General features: G+C 48.9%; 1 protein-coding gene across 1 annotated transcript in view; it reads left to right on the top strand.

The window, feature by feature from the left end:
• The window catches only part of AGO2 (argonaute RISC catalytic component 2), a 96618-nt gene that overhangs the window by 37973 nt on the left and 37994 nt on the right, over positions 1-20651 (top strand). The window contains exon 2 of the mRNA XM_079722416.1: positions 13201-13396. Coding sequence (XP_079578542.1) covers positions 13201-13396 — 196 coding nt within the window. The remainder of the gene's footprint in view (positions 1-13200; positions 13397-20651) is intronic.

Genomic DNA, 20651 nt, shown 5'->3' with positions numbered 1-20651 from the left:
GCAACGGGAGAGGCCACAGCAGTGAGGGGCCCGCGTACCGCAAAAAAAAAAAAAAAAAAAAAAAATACAGAGGCATAAAGAGGACCAATCATGTATGACCGTTTGGGAATAATCACTGTTAGTGTTTTGTTTTTAATCCTTCCTTGAGTTTTCCCATTCGTACACCAAGTGTGTGTGTGCATATGTGTGTGTACGCGCACGTGTGTAAATAGAGGACAAATGTGATTGCATCAAACACTGTTTTGGAACTTTCTCCCACTTGGACATCTTTCCATGTAACAATTGTAGATGTGTTGTGTCGGGAGATTACTGTAATGGTTTATTTAACCAGCCCTCTGTTGATGGACGTTTTTGTCATTGTCAGTCTTTTATTGTGATATATGCGGTAAATGCTCTTAGGTATAGGTACCTGGGTATTTTAGGATAAACAACTAGACGTTGAGTTACTAGATCAAAAGGAACATGATTTTAAAAGATTTCTGAAACATACCTTCAAAACCACCTAGTTTGGATAAGAGTGATATTTTTCCCCAAGCTCTTATAAATACCAGATGGGCAAAAAATTACTTACACTTTTTTTTTGGGGGGGGGGTGTGGGGATTTCTTTGACTAAAGGCTGAATGTATTTTCTATGTTTGTTGGCTACTAGGGTTTCCTATGCACACTCTCCATTCAAAGATGTTGCTCATTTTTCCAGTTGGAGTTTTTAATCCTTAGAAACTTAAACTCTATATCCAGGTTTATATTTTTAGGTTTGTGAGTTTATTATGTCAAAATTTTCTGAGTTTATCCAGTGATTAGAGAAGTCTTAAAAAATCTCATGTACTCAGGCTTGCCTCTTGTGACCTCTGCTTTTGGCTCCCCCCCCCATAATTATAAAAGTTATTCAATTTTAATATATTTATTTGGATGTTTTTGTTTCACTTAAAAAGGTTTATTTACAGTTTGTATCCATTTGGAATTTTTTTTTAATAAATTTGTTTTATTTATTTATTTTTGGCTGTGCTGGGTCTTTGTTGCTGCGTGTGGGCTTTCTCTAGTTGCGGTGAGCTGAGGTTACTCTTGGTTGCGGTGCATGGGCTTCTGATTGCAGTGGCTTCTCTTGTTGTGGCACGCGGGCTTCAGTAGTTGTGGCTCGCGGGCTCTAGAGCACAGGCTCAGTAGTTGTGGCGCACGGGCTCAGTTGCTCCGCGGCATGTGGGATCTTCCCGGACCGGGGCTCGAACCCGTGTCCCCTGCGTTGGCAGGCAGGTTCTTAACCACTGCGCCACCAGGGAAGCCCTGGAATTTATTTTTAATAAAATGTAAGGACGCTCTCCTTAATTTTTTATGGTCTTTTTTTTTTTTTTTTTTTTTTTTGCGGTACGCGGGCCTCTCACTGTTGTGACCTCTCCCATTGCGGAGCACAGGCTCCGGACGCGCAGGCTCAGCGGCCATGGCTCACGGGCCCAGCCGCTCCGCGGCATGTGGGATCCTCCCGGACCGGGGCACGAACCCGTGTCCCCTGCATCGGCAGGCGGACTCTCAACCACTGCGCCACCAGGGAAGCCCTCTCCTTAATTTTTTAATACTCAGAAAGCTGTTCTTGTCCTCCTATCCCACTCATGGATATGTCACCTTCGCCCACCCTGACCTGTCATAGCGGCCTGCTTCCGGCCTCTCTCTGACGTTTCTGCCTGCCCCCTTCTGAAGGTGGGCAGCCCGAGAACAGGAGAGTTGAGGGTGCTCAGGCGATGCCCAATGAGCGGCGTCGGAGCCAGTGTGTGGAGGTGCTCAGCGTGGGGCTGGCCATGCGGATCTCGGGGAGGGTGCTGAGCGCTGTGCAGTTCGGCTTGCTAGCAGAGCTCTCGTGCTGTGAGGGCAGCAAGACCTGTGTCTGAGTCCCGGCTTTGCCTGTCACTCACCTTCTGGTGACCTCGGTTTCCCGTCTGTAAAGCGGGATCATGTTTGCCTTACCCAGGGTGAGGACTAGACGAGATGATACACGTGATACACAGTGTACGTGCCTGGTGCACTAGTGGTGGCTATTACTTCCTGAATTATTATGGGAGCTCAAAATAATAATATACATATTACAAAGAGAGATCACCCATTTTCTGTAGGTGCTGAGAGGTGTTACAGGTAACTAGGATGAAGTAGTTAATGTAAAAGGGCACTAAATTGAGTTTTCTGAACTTTCCCAGCTGCTTTAGAGGGATGATAGGTTAGATTCCTGTATGTTTGGGGTGATGAAAAGGATCTGGGTTCTTTGGAGAAAAAGGCTTTCCTGAAGTATGAGAGATGTCATGTGAACTCTTCCGTAAGGGAGGCTGGGGGAGTCGAGGGATTGCGTTGGCGGAGGGCTCCGTGGGGATTGCTTTGGTGTCGGCACTGTGGTCGGCGGGCACGGTGCCCTCTGTGCCACCCTGGTTCCTCACCTGTGGAGCGAAGACAGTGTCCAAGAGGGTGGATGTGAGAACGACGAGGAGGCTCCTGAGATCTCGTGCCCGGGACGTAGCAGGCGCTTGATCAGTGCCGCCTCTTGGGTTGAAATGGGGCAGGCTGCTCGCCAAAGACGGAATGACAGTCCTCACATGACTGCCTCATGTTTTTGCCACAAAGCACTGGGCATTGAGTTATAAATCAATAAAGGCGTTTCTACCAGGAGTGGGTGTGACGCTGAGCTCTTCTTTTTTCATCTGTGCCCTCGTTTGTTCATTCATTCATCAAACAGTTGCACCAAACCAGACCTAACCTCTGCCCTGGTGATGCTTATGTTGGTGGGAGAGGCAGTTAGTAATCAGAGAGTCACAAAATAACTGTAAAATCAGAACTAGTAAGTGCTGCAGAGAAATGTGTGGGAGAAATGCACATATAAGATAGTTTTCCTGTTTCCACGGGGATTTTTTGTAAAGCGCTTCCAAATTTTCTGACAAACGCTTGAAAGAACCACTAGCCCACAGTAATGTCATATCAGCCATTTGGGGGACATTTCTTTAGGAGGTAATTTGTATTTTACTAGTATTTCTTTAATCCTTCCTTGTGTTGATTATAGTATTTCTGATATCGTTGAGTAAAGACAGATGGTGAATCAGAGGGGGCATTTTTAACTTAAGAGGGAAAGTTCATTAAAACATTTTCTATGAGAAAAAAAGTTTTCTTTTTACACATCACAGGGGTGGCTTTGGGGACTGTTCCTCAAAGAAGATTGTGTTTTTAATGCTGGTGGGAGTTTCAGGTTAACCACAAAAGCCCACTTAAAAACCCATTGTAGGACTTCCCTGGTGGCGCAGCGGCTAGGAACCCACCTGCCAGTGCAGGGGACACAGGTTCAAGCCCTGGTCTGGGAAGATCCCACATGCCGTGGAGCAACTAAGCCCGTGCGCCACAACTACTGAGCCCACGTGCCACAACTACTGAAGCCCACGTGCCTAGAACCCGTGCCCTGCAACAAGAGAAGCCACCCCAATGAGAAGCCCGCGCACCACAACGAGGGGCAGCCCCCGCTCACCGCAACTAGAGAAAGCGCGCGCACAGCAACGAAGATCCAACGCAGACAAAAATAAATAAATTTATTAAAAAAAAAAAACACCAACCAAAAAATCCCCATCGTAGACAAAGTTCTTTGAGTTTGCAACAAAAATAGAGACTAATATTAGTCACTGACATGAGGGTAGCTGGGTGCTTGTCTTGTAATGAATCCTCAGTGGTCTGTCTGGCTTGTGGCCTCTTCCCGTGCAAGCTGCATGCTCCCCGGGAGAAGGCTGAATTATCTTCAGGGTTTCGGGTCAGCAGCCATGCTGGCGCTGACCTGCCGGGCCTTTGGGGCCGGCTCTCACCTGGGCGCATCTGCCCCTGCGGTCAGCTCCCTGTTCAGGCCACCTTCGGGGCCCTTTCTTTGCATGTTACCAAGAACCAGGTGGGAATTTCCACCGAGAGAGGAAGACGTGAAAGGCTTACAGGAACGGTGGCCCGCGCGAGGGTGTCACATTTACAGTAAGAGAACAGGTCTGCAGATCACGGCTGGCTGCCTTCCTTGCAGGGCCTGTCCCCATCCCCTCCCTGGTCTGGGGAGGCTGCCACTGTGCCGCCGGGCTCCGCCCAACCCGCCCTTCCTCTTCATCTAGCGGGAGTTGCTGTGCAAGCCTGCCCGAGGGCACCAGGGGGAAGAAAGTCGTCTGGGCGCTGTGGGCACGGGGGAGGGGGGCTCACGCACGGGCTGGGATCTGCAGGCCTGGGGGGCGTCAGCGGGGCTTGATGGTCAGCCTCGTGCTGTGAGGTGTCCCCAGAGCCCCCGCGCTCTGGGCTGACGTTGACTATCCCATCGGGACACCGGTGGCACCAGACGCTGCTGAGAGCAAGTCCTCCTGCAGTGACCGGGCCTGGGTCCTCCCTGCCCCGAGCTGACTCTGAGCTCGCGGGGCAGCGGGAGCGAGCCCCGGGCCAGGCGGAGGCGTCTGTGTCTCGGCCTGGGTTCCATCCCAGCTCCACGTGGCGGGGCACTCGGGCCAGGCGTGCGTGCGGGCGAGCGTTCCTGGGTCCTTGTGTCTGGTCAGACGGTCCGTTTCTCCGGGCACTCGGCCGGGTTTGGTTTGTTTCCCTGCTCACAGTTGGCTGTCGGTCGCCCGGGTCCCACGCTGCGGTCGTGTTTGACTTGATCTCCAGCTGACAGCCTGTCTGCGTTCTCAGTGCTTCGCCCTGAGGCTGCTTCCACTCAACTTCCGCAAAAAGGCTGCTGTGATGTTTCAGTGCGGTTCAGTCCGTTTTGGTGGCCACAAGCGAGACCTGCCTGTGTAGGCAGCAGGTGGATTCGGTCAGTGGTAACCGTGTGTCCTGCTTTCAGCGGGAGCGTGCTGGTCGGTCGACATCTGCTTTCTGGTCCGTGCCTGACGAGCTCTTCTAGCCCATGAGGAGACACACAGACCCAGGCCTGGCCCGGGGAGCCTGACACATCACTCATCCCCAAAGCCTCCGTGTCCTCCTCACAGCGACATCCAGAAGCATCAAGGAGCTGATGTCCACACCCGGCTTGGCCCCAGGCGTGGCGTGGAAGGGCTGGACAGCCCTGAGCTGTTTTTATCACTTTCTTTTGCCTTCATAGTTTCTGGCTGTGATACCCAATATAATGAAAACAGAATTCTGAAAGGAAAATAGGGGATGCGTGGCTTTGAATACTAACACTTACTTTGAGATTCTGGAAAGAGCTTTACAATGGCCTCCTGGTATCTGGGTGGCAAATCTTTGATCCCAGCCCCACTAAGACGTGGGTGCCGGTGTGCTGGGCTCACTTCCTGGAGGAGTGCCCCACCCTCCAGCCTCCCAGCAAGGCTGTGGCCCAAGTTCAAGCAGCACCGAACAGCCAGTGAGTGCAGACAGACTTTAGACTTTTCTTAAGGAACATTTCAGTCACCCAGGAGTGAACAGTCACGCAGATCTTTTTGTTTTTGAACGTCAGATAACTCATAATAAGATGTGGTGGAAGAAGCAGTGTCGGGGCCGGGGCCGGGGCCGGCAGCACTGTGCCCCTTCTGGGCAGTCCTGGTGCTTGCTGCTCGGTACCTTTGTGCTGTTTCCTGGCCCTCCCCGAGACCAGGCCCCCAGACCTGCCCAGATCCGGCTCACAGTTGATGGCTGAGAGCAGGTGGGGGTGAGTTGCTGTCTCCTCTGGGTCTCCAAGGTTGTCCAAGGTGACTTCAGCCTCCAGGTTCTGTGATTTATTTCAAGTCGTCCGTGGTCAGGAATGCTGTTCTCGGCCTGATGGTATAAGCTGGCACCCAGACGTTTGCGTTTGTGCTTGTAACAGCAGATCCGCCCTGAAAGCTGGGGTGACGGGGCAGGGGTGGAGGCCGAGCCGATTCCAGATCAGCTGCCTGACCTACCGTGGTTTGCAGTTTTTTGAAAGTTCAGTTCCATGTGCTTAAGTACTTAGAAAACAGCAGAAATGAAGAGCTTCTCTGAACAATTATGCTTGTCCCCTTGCTCACCCTGGGACAGCTTGATTTCCACGCTGGTCATCAGGGAGTTTTTGCCTTGCTTCTTCCCAGGATCCGCTCCCATGGCCCTAGGTGGACAGCGGGCAGAGCCGTGGGCCCTGGGGCACTGCTGTCAGGCCTTATCAGGATGTCTGATTTCTGATTCCCGACTCAGCCGCGTGGTGGTAGGCGGCCCGTGTGATGAGCAGAAGCCTGGAGAGCCTGTTGTCATGGCAGCCGGTAAATCGTGAGCTCACATCACGTCAGGGATGGGTGATCTCAGGGCAGCCATGGAGACAGAGCCCCTGTCGGCCTGCAGGGCGTGGTGCTGTCTGCAGGGCTGTTCCTGGTGGAGGGACGTCAGACCTGCCCACCCTCCACACCGCCACAGAGACCAGGGAGGTTTTGTGACGTTATCAGCAGCCGAAACGCCCTCCTCTCTGCTTAGAGATGAGGCCACCCTGTCCCCTTAGAGCAGGTGGTTCCCAAAAGTGTGCAGTCATGAACCTCTTTGTCAGTCTGGTGACGCTTGTGGATGGATCCCTTTCCAGAATAATGTTTTTTAAAGCAAAGAAGAAAATACATGGGATGACAAAGAAAACTGGTTGTATTGAAGTAGTTATCAAAATACCAAAGCAAAAGGGTGACAGAGTAACGAATGGGTCCTTTACCACCTTTAATAACAAGGTCCAGCAGCAGGTCTAATAAACATCATGATTTTGAAGTAGCTTCAGGTTTTAAATGTACATTGTGGCGTCTGTGACCGTGACAAGAGAGCCCTGTGTTTTCCGCTTGTCTGGTACACAGACCTCAGTAAGTGGCAGCTATGATTATGCTCTGAAATGCTAATTGAATGAACTTGGTGAGGCTAGATTATTATGCACTGTTAGTACATCTCTCATTAATTTTGTTTGTCTGTTTTTAAATATTTATTTATTTGGCTGCGTCGGGTCTTAGTTGCGGCATGTGGGATCTTCCGTTGTAGCGCGCAGCTTCTCTAGTTGCGGTGCACGGGCCTCTCTCTAGTTGTGGCGCACAGGCTCCAGAGCGCACAGGCTCAGTAGTTGTGGCACGCGGGCTCAGTAGTTGAGGCGCACGGGCTTAGTTGCTCTGCAGCATGTGGGATCTTCCCGGACCAGGGCTGGAACCCGTGTCTGCTGCATTGGCAGGCGGATTCTTAACCACTGCACCACCAGGGAAGTCCCCCGAATATATTTTTTAAATATTTATTTATTTGGCTGCGTGGGGTCTTAGTTGTGGCGCGTGGGCTCTTTGTTGCAGCACGCGGGCTTCTCTCTAGCTGTGGTGCATGAGCTCAGTAGTTGCGGCATGTGGGCTCTCTAGTTGAGGGGAGTGGGCCCTAGAGCGCGTGGGCTTAGCTGCTCCATGGCATGTGGGATCTTAGTTCCCCAACCAGGGATTGAACCTGCGTCCCCTGCATGGGAAAGTGGATTCTTAACCACTGGACCACCAGCGAAGTCCCTTGTGTGATTTAAACTTGTCTTCTCTCTCAGAAGGACTGGAGGCAGCTCCGCTTTGGTGGCAAACCTCACATGCTCTGATGACAACAGGACCTGTGTCTGAGTCCCAGCTTTGCCTGTTAGTCAGCTTCTGGCATAACAGATGATTTAAATTTTCTTTGTATTTTTCTACATCTTCTGTAATAAGGGTGATAATCAGAGAGAAGACTACAGTATAGGAAAGATTCACCCAGTGGCCCGCGTCTACCATCACGGGTAAGGAAACAAGACGGCTTCCTTGAGTGGAAGTTACCCACAGGTGCTGCTTTAGGGAGTGCCCCATGATCTAGTCGGTGAAGAATGGCCCCGCCGCCAGCTCTTGGATACCTGGTACATTCGGAAGGAGGCCAAACTTCCTTCTCTTGGAGGGGGTCTTAGCTGCCTGTGAGGTCGCCTCGTGTCTTGGGGCCCTGCCGGCGCTGATCCATGTAAGCAGCAGTCTCAGGGGATCTCCTTGGCTCCTCGGGTGTGTGACCTACGTCCCCAATTCCGGGTGGGAGAGAGGAGGGGTGATTGTGTGGGTTTGCGTCCATGTGCCTCCATCCCTCGCTCGGGGGGAGGGCTGGGACAGGCGAACAGCTCTGGCGAGGGGCTGCCAAGAGATGGTGAGGGCAGGTGTCCCGCAGCCCTGCTCTGGGACCTTCCTCTGACAGGCCAGCGGCAGTCCAAACCTTGGGGGTGGGTTTCTGCAGGATGACAGGCTCGCCTCCTGTGGAATCTCTTGAAAGCTTTCTGGTTTCTATGACCCGGTTACTCATACAGGAAGCCGATTACTCATTCACTACATGTTTCCCTTTCACTGACTGAGCTGCGGCTCTAAAGATGGAAATTTTAAACACACGTGCTGGATGTCAGCAGCAACTCAGCAAACCCTCGGTGCCTGCTCTGTCCCTGACGCCGTGCTAGATTCTCAGGCTCGGGGACTCCTGCCCGCAGCACTCTGGTCAGGAACGGGGGCTGGTGGCCGAGTCACTGAAGTGCTGGGGCTCTGCTGGCCGTTGCTGTGGACGAGTCCTTTCCCACTGTGACAGCCAGTGTTGCTGGATGAGAAAGAAGGGTTTGCCTTCCCGATCCCAAAGGTTGTGCCCCGTGCAGAGGCAAGCCTAACCGCGGGAAATCCATGCCAAACAAAACTGTTTGATGAGTTGCTGGATGGGAAATGTGCTGTGCGTGCTGCCCGGGGTTGGGAGCAGCGAGGCTGGGGTGTCTGCCGACAGTTCTCACAGGAAGGTCAGACCTGAATTTCTCCGTGAAGAGGGGAGGAGATGTGAGAGAGCTTGGAAGCTGGGGGATCGCTCGCTCGGCCTGCCGGCATGGCAGGAGCAGGGGAGAGGAGGTGGCATCTGAAGGGGGGTAGGCACGGGGGGCTGGGTCCCTGCTGAGCAGGCGGCCAGCGCCACGGCCAGGTGGCTTAATGCCAGCTCCGTGAACTCCTCCCCAGACGCTGCCTCCTCTTGGGCTGTTCCTTGGGCTTCCGTTTACTTGTAGATGTTGGTGGCACCCGCTCCTGGGAGCCCAGGGTAAGGAGGTCGACCAGGGAGCTTGTGCTCTGGGGTCTCCCCATGTCCCCTCCGACGCCCTGCCCGTCCGGTGCACCTGTGCGTGGCAGCCCCCGTTCCTGCCGCAGTGTGAAGGGCTGCGGGCCGTGTGAGGGGAGCGCCTGGAGAGCTCAACTCCAGGTGATGCTGGGCTGGGTTTTCGGTTCCCCCGTGTCACACGCGTGTGTGCCCATTCGTCCCTCCTTTTGGCCTCGGGGCCAAGAGCTGACACCTCCTCCCTCTCCCCTCGTGTCCCGTGTCCCTTCCCCAGCACGGGTGGAGCTCTGTGCTTCCACTGCTCCACTGCGTCCTCTCCGGGGCTTTGTTTGTGGATCTTCCTGCTTGTTTTGGCAGTTTACACTTGGGACTCCCTACGCCTCAGAAAAACAGAGCCAAGGTGTCTCAGGACTGAGGCCCGGCGCAGTTTGCATGTCCCTCGGTGGGAGAGTTTCCTTCCCAAAGGTATGAAACACAGGTCCTGGGCTTCCCTGGTGGCGCAGTGGTTAAGAATCCGCCGGCCAATGCAGGGGACACGGGTTCGAGCCCTGGTCCGGGAAGATCCCACATGCCGCGGAGCAACTAAGCCCGTGTGCCACAACTACTGAGCCTGCACTCTAGAGCCCTCAAGCCACAACTACTGAGCCTACGTGCCACAACTACTGAAGCCCGTGCGCCCGGAGCCCGTGCTGTGCCACAAGAGAAACCACCCCTATGAGAAGCCCGCTTGCTGCAACTAGAGAAAGCCCGCGCGCAGCAAGTAAGACCCGATGCCACCTAAATAAATCAATCAATAACTCTATATTAAAAGAAAAAAAAAACCACACAGGTCCTCACCCTGTTCCCTCTGCTTAGAGGGCTTTAACTTGTGACTTTATATTCCATACGCCTCCCCACGAACTGTCAGTATTTTCATTATTAAAATCTAGAAGCAAGGAAGAAATATCTTATGAAATTATATATTTTATAAATAATTTACCATTGCATTTCCCCCATTGCTTTTATTAATACAGGTTAGTGACGCAAACTGGTGAACTGTTCTCCTTGTTTCCCACGGCTTATCGTGTCCAAGTGGTGGGTGTTGGGGGTATAGGAGGCGTAGGCTCAGCCTGAGAGGTGGGCCCCAGGCCTGACCCTGCCTTGCTGAGAGGTAGGTAAGGCTGGGGACTGACAGCCGGCGGGCGGGGGCGGGGGGCAGCCTGGGGAGTGGGATGGAGTGGGCATGCCAGCTGTGTTACTCTCTGGGCCTTGGACTGCTTCACAGTTCACAGATGACCCCTTTGCTCCGTAGCTGTGAGGCGCAATTAGGAAATGTGAACCAGAAGGGACGCACAGGGAACTATACTCAGTATTATATAATAATGTGTAAGGGAAAAGATTCTGAAAAAGAACATACATGTGTATAAATATGTGTGTATATGCATAATGTATATATGTACGTATAAAACGGAATCACTGTGCTATACACGTGAAACTTACATGATATTGTAAATCAACTGCAAGAAAGAAAACTGAAAGCTCTTTGTAAGCTGAGACTCCCTTCAGTGTGGATCGTGCTCCGGTTCCTGCAGTTGCCCTGTGGGCCAGATTTCTATGGCTCTGGGGCTGGACATTTCCTGGGACACAAAGGTTTAACCTTGACTCTACATTCGTGAGATTCCTCTTGCCGGGTGGGAGGCCACCTGAGAACAGGGACCTCGTGTCAGTGGGCACCCAGTGCTGAGTGCAGAGAGTCTGCATCTGTCCCCAGGGAGCAAGTGGTGTCCCCTCCTTGGCGTGGTCAGGACCCTCAGTGCGAGGACCCCGTGTGACGTGCTGACTTTGGAGAAGTAAACACACTAATCCACTGGATGTCCTGCACTCAGACACTCTCCTGGGAGGTGATGTGTGAGCTGCTTGAGAACTCTGTTTATTTTTGTATCTTTGGTCTCTGGCACGCTACCCAGCATGTAAGGGGCACCCAGGCGTGCTTGTTGGAGGGATGGGCTGTTGTGAAAGGCTGTGAATATGTCATCTTTGAAGTCATAGTAGCTTAGTGCAGAGAGACCTGAAGGTCTCCAGGTGGTTTAGCTCAATGAGATTAATAATCTTTAGAGCATGTTTGTTTTCTCATAGAAAGAAACCAAAGTATAAAACAAGGGATTCAAAGACTCCCTGAGTTTTACTGTGTCAGAAATACAGTAAGAACAGCTTCTATTATTTTTCGTAGAGTACTTTTGTTCCCAGTGAATGTCAATAGGGATTGCAGTACATGGAATTTTTTTTTTTTTTTTTTTTTGCTGTACACGGGCCTCTCACTGTTGTGGCCTCTCCCGTTTCCCATGGCTCACGGGCCTAGCTGCTCTGCGGCATGTGGGATCCTCCAGGACCGGGGCACGAACCCGTGTCCCCTGCATCGGCAAGCGGACTCTCAACCACTGCGCCGCCACCAGGGAAGCCCCGGAATTTTTTTTTTAATGAGAACTTTTTTGAAACAAAGATATTTGAGCGAAAATTAACGGTATACTGTTAATCGGAAATTTTTTTCATTGGTTCTTTTCCTAAAACGACTTTGAATTTTATTAATGGAATTACTGAAAATTCGAGTTGGGACGAAGTGTTTTTTTGTTTTGTTTTTGTTTTTTTTTTAAACTGTCTATGGGGGAAAAATCACACCTAGATTAAGTTAATGGATTTAAGAGTCATGGAGGAGGGACACTGTCATGACCATCTTGGTCCCTTTAATTCCATATGAGTCTTTACCCCTTTGGCTTTGTCTCATTTGCTGACAATTCACACTGCCCCATCTTTAATCTCTCATATGCAAAGAAAGAGAACACAAGTGTACATGGCAAGTGTGGTAACCAAAGAGGTTTATTATGAAGCATTTTTAAGTAACGAATTGGCTGACTGGTGAGACTCCTTTGTGGAAAGGTGATCTTGGTCTGTTGCAGAGAAGGGGGTGTTGGCGTCTTGGCTTCCAGGAGGGAGATGGCAGGGGTAGTTGAGTACCACGTTGACGCAGGCACAGCTGTCAGAAGTCCCTGGAAGAGGGACTGTGGTGTAGGAGGTGGTACTCAGGGGCGCCGTGTCAAGGGCTGTGTGAGTGCTGGTGTTGGGAGGCTCGGCGTTCTTGACTCTGGATGTTGCAGACACCTTCCTTCGTGACTTCGGTGGCTCGTGGCAGAGGACACTTTGTGAGCGACTTTGGCACCCTTCCTGGGCCTGTCTGAGCCTGGGCTTTCCCAAGTGTGAATGGATGGGCTGGATCCAGTGTTTCGGGCTCTTGTGCGTCAGGTGCTCTCTTAGACCTTGATTCTCAAGCTGCTCGTGGTCCAGCCGGTCAGGCAGAGAGCCAAGTGTGAGGACAGCACAGTGTGCCAGACTCGAACTGGAAATGCGCATAAAGTGCGCTGGACACACGAGGGCTACAGGAATGAATGGATCCTTCAGGATCCTTGGGCAGGAGAGGCACGTGCAGGGCTCTCAAGTGTGGGGCTGCTTCTCGGTGGGGAGGGTCCTCAGAGCTGCGGAAGATAAGGCCGAGACATGAGGGCCTAAATGTCGGGGCTACGTGCTGGGGGGCCACAAAGGTATCTGGCCAGGGTGAGATCAGAATGTGTGGAGAGTGGGGGAGGGGCCTGGAAGCCGAGCCCCCACTAGGATGAGATGGGACCCCGAGCTGAGGCAGAGAGGTGGATGGGAAAGGAGGAGTTAGAGAGAAAAGCGGGTGAGGTGATGAGCGTTGTTGAGCAGTTGGCCGTGAAGAATGTGTGGGAAGGGTCTTGACAGGGGAGTAGACCAGCCTCATCCGTGGAGGCGCAGGCCTGGGGGAAGGACTTGGAGCTGTGGGGGCAGGGCTGGAGCTGTGAGCCTGTCAGAAGTGAAGAGGGCCGGTGAGCGAGGAGGGGACCAGGGAGGGAAGCGTTTGAGCCGGGAGGGCGGGGTGCAGTGTCGAGGCCGAGTGGCCGAGGAGGGCGCGCCCTGGGGGGCCGTGAGCCTGGCACTGGGGGCGCTCTGTGATGAGGTGGCCCCGGGCGGGTTGGGGCGTCAGTTTCAAGGGGAGGAGGAGCGGGGGGGGAGGAGGGAATGGCAGTGCCAGCGGGCCTGTGATGGCGGGTCCAGGGAGGTGGCGAGGGCAGCGCGCCCGGGGCAGGCGCCAGCCCCCTCTCCGCGTGGGCCCTGGGTAACAGGCGTTCTCTTTGCCGTTTCCAGTGCTTTGCCCTCCTCCACCGCCACCGCCGCCCGTCCAAGGGTATGCCTTCAAGCCTCCACCCAGACCCGACTTCGGGACCTCCGGGAGAACGATCAAGTTACAGGCCAACTTCTTTGAAATGGACATTCCAAAAATTGACATCTATCATTATGAATTGGATATCAAGCCAGAGAAATGCCCAAGAAGAGTTAACAGGTATTCTGTTTTGTCCTTTATTTTAAAACGAATCAACCCTCCGCTTCTCAGCAGATCCTTCTGACCTTTCCCCCCAGGAAGCTTCCGTTGCATTTTGGTTTTTTTTTAAAGTGTTCTTGTATTGAGCTACAAAGAAATATGCATTGGAAGTGTGCTGCTCAGTGAGGTTTGACGAATGTTTAGCCACGCCCCTCACCACCCCCCGAAAGTTGCCCCGTACCCCCGACCCCCACCAGCAGTGCTGGGGTCCGTCCCTGGGGGCTCGTTTCCTGCCTGTGTAAATGGAGTCGCGCCGCCCACGGGTCCGTGAGAGCTGAGAGCTGCCCCTTCGTCCCGCTTCTCTCAGCATGTGTTTGAGGTTGACCTGTACCATCGTGTGTGTTAATAGCTTCTTATGTTTGTTGCAGAGGAATGTGTTACCATACAGTTATTTCATGGTTCATTTACTCACCCTCTCATTAGGTGCTTAGGCGCTCTGGGCTTTGCTGTTATGAATGAAGCTGCTGTGAACTGCTTGTTCAAGTCTTTTGTGAACACACGTTTTCATTTCTCTTAGATAAATACCTGGGAGTGGAGTAGCTGGATCAAAGGGTAGTGCAGGTTCAGCTGTAGGAGACACTGCCGAGTAGTTTTCCAGCGTGCTTGTACCGCCTCACGCTCCCATTGGCAGCCAGAGTTCCCGCTGCTCCACATCCTTGTCAGCACTTGGTATGGTTAGTCTTTTTGATCTTTGCCATTTCGGTGAGTGTGTAATGGTTTCTTATTGTGCTTTAATTCCATTTCTTGGTAACTAATGAGTTGAGCACCTTTTCATGCATTATATCCTTTTTTTTTTTTTTTTTTTTTGCAATGAGTTGTTTGACTTTCTCTCTTCTCTTTAATTTGTTTGTTTATTTATTTATTTTTGGCTACATTGGGTCTTTGTTGCTGCGTGCGGGCTTTCTCTAGTTGCGGCGAGAGGGGGCTACTCTTCCTCGCTGTGCGCGGGCTTCTCATTGCGGTGGCTTCTCTTGTTGCAGAGCACGGGCTGTAGGCACGCGGGCTTCGGGTAGTTGTGGCACGTGGGCTTCAGTAGTTATGGTTCACGGGCTCTAGAGCGTAGGCTCAGTAGTTGTGGCGCGCAGGCTTAGATGCTCCACGGCATGTGGGATCTTCCCGGAACAGGTCTCGAACCTGTGTCTCCCGCATTGGCAGGCGGATTCTTAACCACTGCGCCACCAGAGAAGTCCCTGGAAGGGGTTATTATATTGTGTGTTCTAAGAAACCTTTGACTTCCTGAAGGTTACAAAAATACTTGTCAATTTTGTTTTTGAACAGTTATAGTTTTAGTATAATTCCTTTTGCTACTGTTGTCATGTGTTTTACTCCTACATATGTTATAAACCCCATGGTACAATGTTGTTATTTTAAAGAAATTAAGAAAATAGTCTATTTACCCACATATTAACCATATCTAGTTCTCTTTATTTCTTTCTGTTGATCAGTGTTTATACCTGGCATCATTTCCCCCTCAGCCTGAAGAATATCTTTTATCCTTTCTCATTGTACAAACCTGCCATTGATGAATTCTCCCACCATTTTTTAAAATCTGCAAATATGTTTATTTTCTCCTCATTTTTGAAAGATTTTTGCTGGATGTAGAATTTTAAATTGACAGTTTTTTCCCTAGCAACTTAAAGGTGTTATTACATCGTCTTTTAATCCTCATTGTTTCTGATGAAATCTGTTTTTTGTTGTTGTTGTTTGTAGTTCTCCCGTATCTGTCTTTTTTCTTTCAAATACTTTCTACTTAATTTTGCTTTTCACCAGTTTGACAATGATACGCCTAGGTGGAGTTGTCTTTGTATTTTTCCTTCTTGGGATCCTTAATGTTTATGTCTTTCATGTTATTTGGGTGAAATACTGGCAGTCATTTCTTTACATTTCTTTCCTGTCCCATTCCCTTCTCTACTTCCAGGATTGCAGTTATGTGTATGTTAGACCATTTGATATTGTCTTGTGACTGTGATTTAAAAAAAAAAAAGTTCTCCCTCTTTTCTCAGTTTGGGTAATCTTTATTGGTCTCTCTTTAAGATCACTTTATCTCCCCCCCCACCTTTTTTTGGTAATATCCAATATTCTGTGGTAACCATCCAAAAATTTTTTTCATTTATATGGTGTACTTTTTCTAGAATTGGCATTTGGTTCTTTTTCATAGTTTACATTTCTGCTGAGATTTCTCATCTGTTCATTCATAGCTGCCATCTTTTTGCTTGATGACTTTGAATGTATTTATAGTAATAGCATATTTATGATAGCAGCCCGTGTCTGCTAATTATAACAGATGGGTCATTTCAGGGTCTGTTTCTATTGGCAGGTTTTCCCTTAGATTACATGTCACCTTTCCTTGCTTATTCACGTGCATAGTGAATTGTTTGTTTGTTGAACGTTATGTATGTTATGTTGAGGGAGTCTGGCTTTTGCTGTCTTCTCTGGTACCCTCCCCCACAGATTCCTGCCTCTTCTGCCCCCATCTCTGCAGCACAACAAGACTGCTGCTCTCTTATGCTCCTCCTCCATTTTCTGATTTGGAAATTGTTCCCAGCAGAGTGGATGTTCGTTTTCCTTCCCTCGGTAGTCACAGTCCTAAGCTGCCTGTTTTCAATGTCAAAAACAGCTCTCAGGTTTTCTCTAGTTTGTTTAGTTTTTTAGGGCAGGAGGAGAAGTCTACTTACTTTGTCATGGTCAGAAACAGAGTTCTGAGTTGCAGTTTGATAATAAGTCAGATTGGTTACCCAGTTTGTGCTGGTGCCCTATAAAGTGCTCTTTGCTGTAAATTTTTTCCTGATCACAGTCTTTGTATGAGAAAGAATGTTTGGGGATTCATTTCCCTTATTTGTAAAACTGAACAGTTGGATTCACTCAGTGTGGCCAGTATACATTGGTCCAGACTTCCTTCCTTCCTTCCTTCCTTACTTTATTTATTTATTTGTTTGTTTGTTTGCAGTACGTGGGCCTCTCACTGTTGTGGCCTCTCCCATTGCAGAGTGCAGGCTCAGCGGCCATGGCTCACGGGCCCAGCCGCTCCGCGACATGTGGGATCTTCCCAGACCGGGGCACGAACCCGTGTCCCCTGCATCGGCAGGCAGACTCCCAACCACTGCGCCACCAGGGAAGCCCATGTCCAGACTTTTTAGAAGGTGGCTTGGTGTATATGTTAAAATAAAAATAGTATATACCCTTTGACCCACCAATTCTACTTCTGAGTATTTATCCCCAAAAGACATGTCTCCAAAGAAACAATACTTGACAGTTATATGAGGTCCTTTAAATATGTGGTTACTAAAAAATGTGTTTGTGAACCAAAACTTTGGGCACAACTGGTTTAAACAGCTTTATTTACTAAAGGTCTTCTGAGATCTTTTAATATGCCTTATATGCTGTGAGACGCTCAATGAATGGGCTTGTTTGATTTTGAGTTTCCTTAGGATAAAATCCTGTGAGGATCTGTGATTTGGATATATTCTTAGAGCTGGAATGAAGGCATGAAAAAGCACGTTTTCTGGGCTTTTGATTGGCGTGGTGGCACTGGGCTCTTATGATGCCATCAACCACGGTGTACAAGGAGCTTCTTTTATGAGAATAGGCATGACTAAGGCTTTGTCATCTGGCAACAGGAAAAGGCTGATGGTGACTAAAATGCGATGTTTTTACCTGACTGTATTCCCACAGTCCCACAGTTGTAGTTATGACTGTAAGGTTCTAAAGTTACCCAGTGTTTAGAAATTGCCTCATGAAACAGAAAGTAGCAAAGATGGGTCTTGAGCTGCACTTTTTTCCAATTTATTGCTAGAATTTTATTTGGTTGTTACAAAATCTGCAAGGGTATGTATATTAAAAGGGGGGGGGTGGGACATGAAAGGCAGCCAGAAGAGTAAGTTATCTTCAAGTTACCTGAAGTGCCAGGCTAATTTTATACTCTATTTAAACCTTTCCAAGAAAGTAAAATAGCATAGGTAGGCAAAGGAATTGTTTGAGAGAGAGAAATAGAGTGAGAAGCATAGGCCATAATGAGGTAAGCGGACACATTCATGGGAAAAGACTTCATCCCACTTTAACTAAATTTTCATATTTCTAGAAAAAAAACCAAGGTTAGCCCACACCAAGCTGAACATCATATAAAGAAAAAAAACAGCCCTTAAATATTTAAGGGTGTTGAGCTGCATTTTGTGGCAAGGCCAGCCCGCAGACTGGCATGCCATGCTGCTCCCCTGGGTTTTGAGCCAACCTGAGAGTTGCTGCTTAGTTAAACGTGTGAACCTTCAGGGTTCTTCATTTTACTCTTAATTCTGATGGACTTTGGCCTAAGGTCCAATCTCAAAATTATAATCATTCATAATAGCTTAGAAAAACGTTGGAAGTAAGGTTTTTGTGCTGGCAAAACCCACGTGCTAAAACCTTGACTTAGTCCCTCTCGGCAGCCACACTACCAACCGGCCGACATTTATGAAACCTCCGCTGTGTGATAGGCACTGTGCCGGCGGGCGGACGGTGGGGGCCAAGGTAGACATGGTTCCTGTCCCTAGTTGGGAAGGGAGAGTCAGAGCAGTGACTGACAGTATCGGGGCAGCGCTGGAAGAGGGGACGCGGAGGGGAAGGGGAGGTGGAAGAGCAGGCAGCTCCGGCCGCAGACTGTCCCCTGGCACTGACCCTGTCCAGACAGTCCTCGGCACCCCGTCTGCTTCCACACTGCAGCCTCTGTTAGAGCAGTGCCTTAATTCTGAGCTCCCAAAACCTTGTGCAGGGCACATGGTAGATATTCAATAAATTCAACCCTGAGGCTTCATTCAAGACTGAGAGGAAAATGCCATCTACAGACGTTCTGATGAGTCACTGTGCATCCCGGCCCGCTGTGCCCTTAGTCTCGATCACCCTTCTGAGCGGCCTCTGTGGGAGGGGTTCAGTGTAAGGCAAGGTCCCTCTTCTCAGGATGCCTCCAGTATCATCGCGGCTGCAGCTGGTCACACACAACAGCCAGGGCCCAGAGCTAGTCTAGGCTGTGCGGGCCTTACAGCCAGCGCTAGGAAACCTTGCCAACAGGTCAGAAGTAGTGGTGCCGTGCTCGGAAGCGCGGGATGGGCTACTGGAAGGAGGGAGGTGTGCTCCTGACCTTTCGTCTGCACTTTCCCTCTTGTTCCTCCTGCGCTCTGTCAAGTGGCCCTAGGAGAGCCCTGCTCAGGTGCTCACGCGGTGCTCGGGAAGAGCCGGGCAGGGCAGCATGACTGCGTCATGTGCAGCCTGCTGCTTATGGGTACTGTCCACTGGAGGAAATGTACGTTGGTCCAGACTTTTCAGAAGGTGGTTTTGTGTATATATGTAAATAAAAATAATACCCCATATACCTTTGACCCACCGATTCTACCTCTAAGTGTTCATCCCAAAGAGAGATATGTACAAGGATGTCTAATATTGTAATGGCGAAAAGCGAGAGAGAAAAGAAGTCATTTCGGTATCAACCAATGGGGATGATTAAGTAAACATACTGCGGAGTACTGTGAAACGATGGACAGCAATGAAATGGAGCTTCACAGTATGAATACCACGTCTGGAAACATAGACAACTATGTGATTTGTTAATATTACACTACAGTACATGATACAATAACATTTCTATTTCTAGACTTGATGCCACTTTGTATATAGTGACAAGGAAAGGTGTTAAACACACATCCTGGAAAAACAGCAAGCTCCAGAACCATGTGTGTTTAAAAAATAATACACTGTATTTTTTTTATGTACCTATGTATTTATATAAATGCATAGGTTTAAAAATAATAAGGTTGCTTCTGAGAAGAGAATTGAAATAAAGAGGTGGTCTAGGCGGACTTGGAGCATTATCCGTGTTTGAAATTTACAGTGAGAATGTATTAATGAAAAAATCTGTGTAATTAGAAATTACCAAAAGAATACATTAAAAAATGTTTAGTGACTTATTTATTTTATAACTGGAAGTTTGTATACCTCTTAATCTCCCTCACCTATTTCACTCATCACCCCCTGCAACCACCTGTTTGTTCTCTATGTCTATTAGAGTCTCTTTCTGTTTTGTTATGTTTTTTCACTTGTTAAGTGAAATCATACAGTATTTGTCTTTGTCTGACTTCTTTCACTTAGCATAATACCTTCTAGGTCCATCCATGTTGTTGAAAATGGCAAAATTTTGTTCATTCTTATGGTTGAGTAATACTCCAGTGTATGTATGTGTGTGTGTGTGTGTGTGTGTGTGTGTGTGTATATATACATACACACACACACACACACACACATTACATCTTTATCCATTCATCTATTAGTGGACACTTAGTTTGCTTCCATATCTTGGCTATTGTAAATAATGCTGCCATTAACATAGGGGTGCACGTACCTTTTATATTGTATATCTAATTAGTGTTTTTGTTTTTTCAGAAAAATATCCAGAAGTGGAATTGTTAGATTGTATGGTAGTTTTTAACTTTTTGAGGAACCTCCATACTGTTTTCCATAGTGGCTGCACCAATTTACATTCCCCCCAGCAGGGCACAAGGACTCCCTTTTTTCTACATCCTTGCCAACACTTTTTATTTGTTGTCAGCCATTCTGATAGGCGTGAGCTTATATCTCATTGTTTTGTTTTGCATTTCCCCGATGATTAGTGATGTTGAGCATCTTTTCATGTGTCTGGCCGTCTGTATATCTTCTTTGGAAAAGTGTCTGCTCAGGTGCTCTGCCTGTTTTTAATCAGGTTGTTTGGTTTTTTGATGTTGAGTTGTATGAGTTCTTTGTATATTTTGGATGTTAACCCTTTATCAGATATATTGTTTGCAAATACCTTCTCCTATTCAGTAGGTGGCCTTTTCATTTTGTTGATAGTTTCCTTTGCTGTGAGAAGTTTTTTAGTTGGAAGTAGTCCCATTTGTTTATTTTTGCTTTTGTTTCCCTTGCTTAAGGAGACAGATCCAAAAAAAATACTGCTAAGATTATGTCAGAGAGCATACTGCCTGTGTTTTCTTCTGGGAGTTTTACGGTTTCAGGTCTTAAATATAAGTTTTTAATCCATTTTGAGTGTATTCTTGTAAAAAAAAAGTAGTCCAGTTTGATTATTTTACATGTAGCTGTCCAGTTTTCCTAACACCATTTATTGAAGAGGCTGTCTTTTCCCCACTGTATATTCTTGCCTCCCTTGTCATAGATTAATTGATCGTGTAAGTTGGGTTTATTTCTGGGCTCTATTCTGTTC

This window comes from Hyperoodon ampullatus (assembly GCF_949752795.1).
Source record: "Hyperoodon ampullatus genome assembly, chromosome: 17".
NCBI lineage: Eukaryota > Metazoa > Chordata > Mammalia > Artiodactyla > Ziphiidae > Hyperoodon > Hyperoodon ampullatus.
Note: the sequence above shows the minus strand (reverse complement) of the source record. Positions and strands in the feature narration are given on the sequence as shown.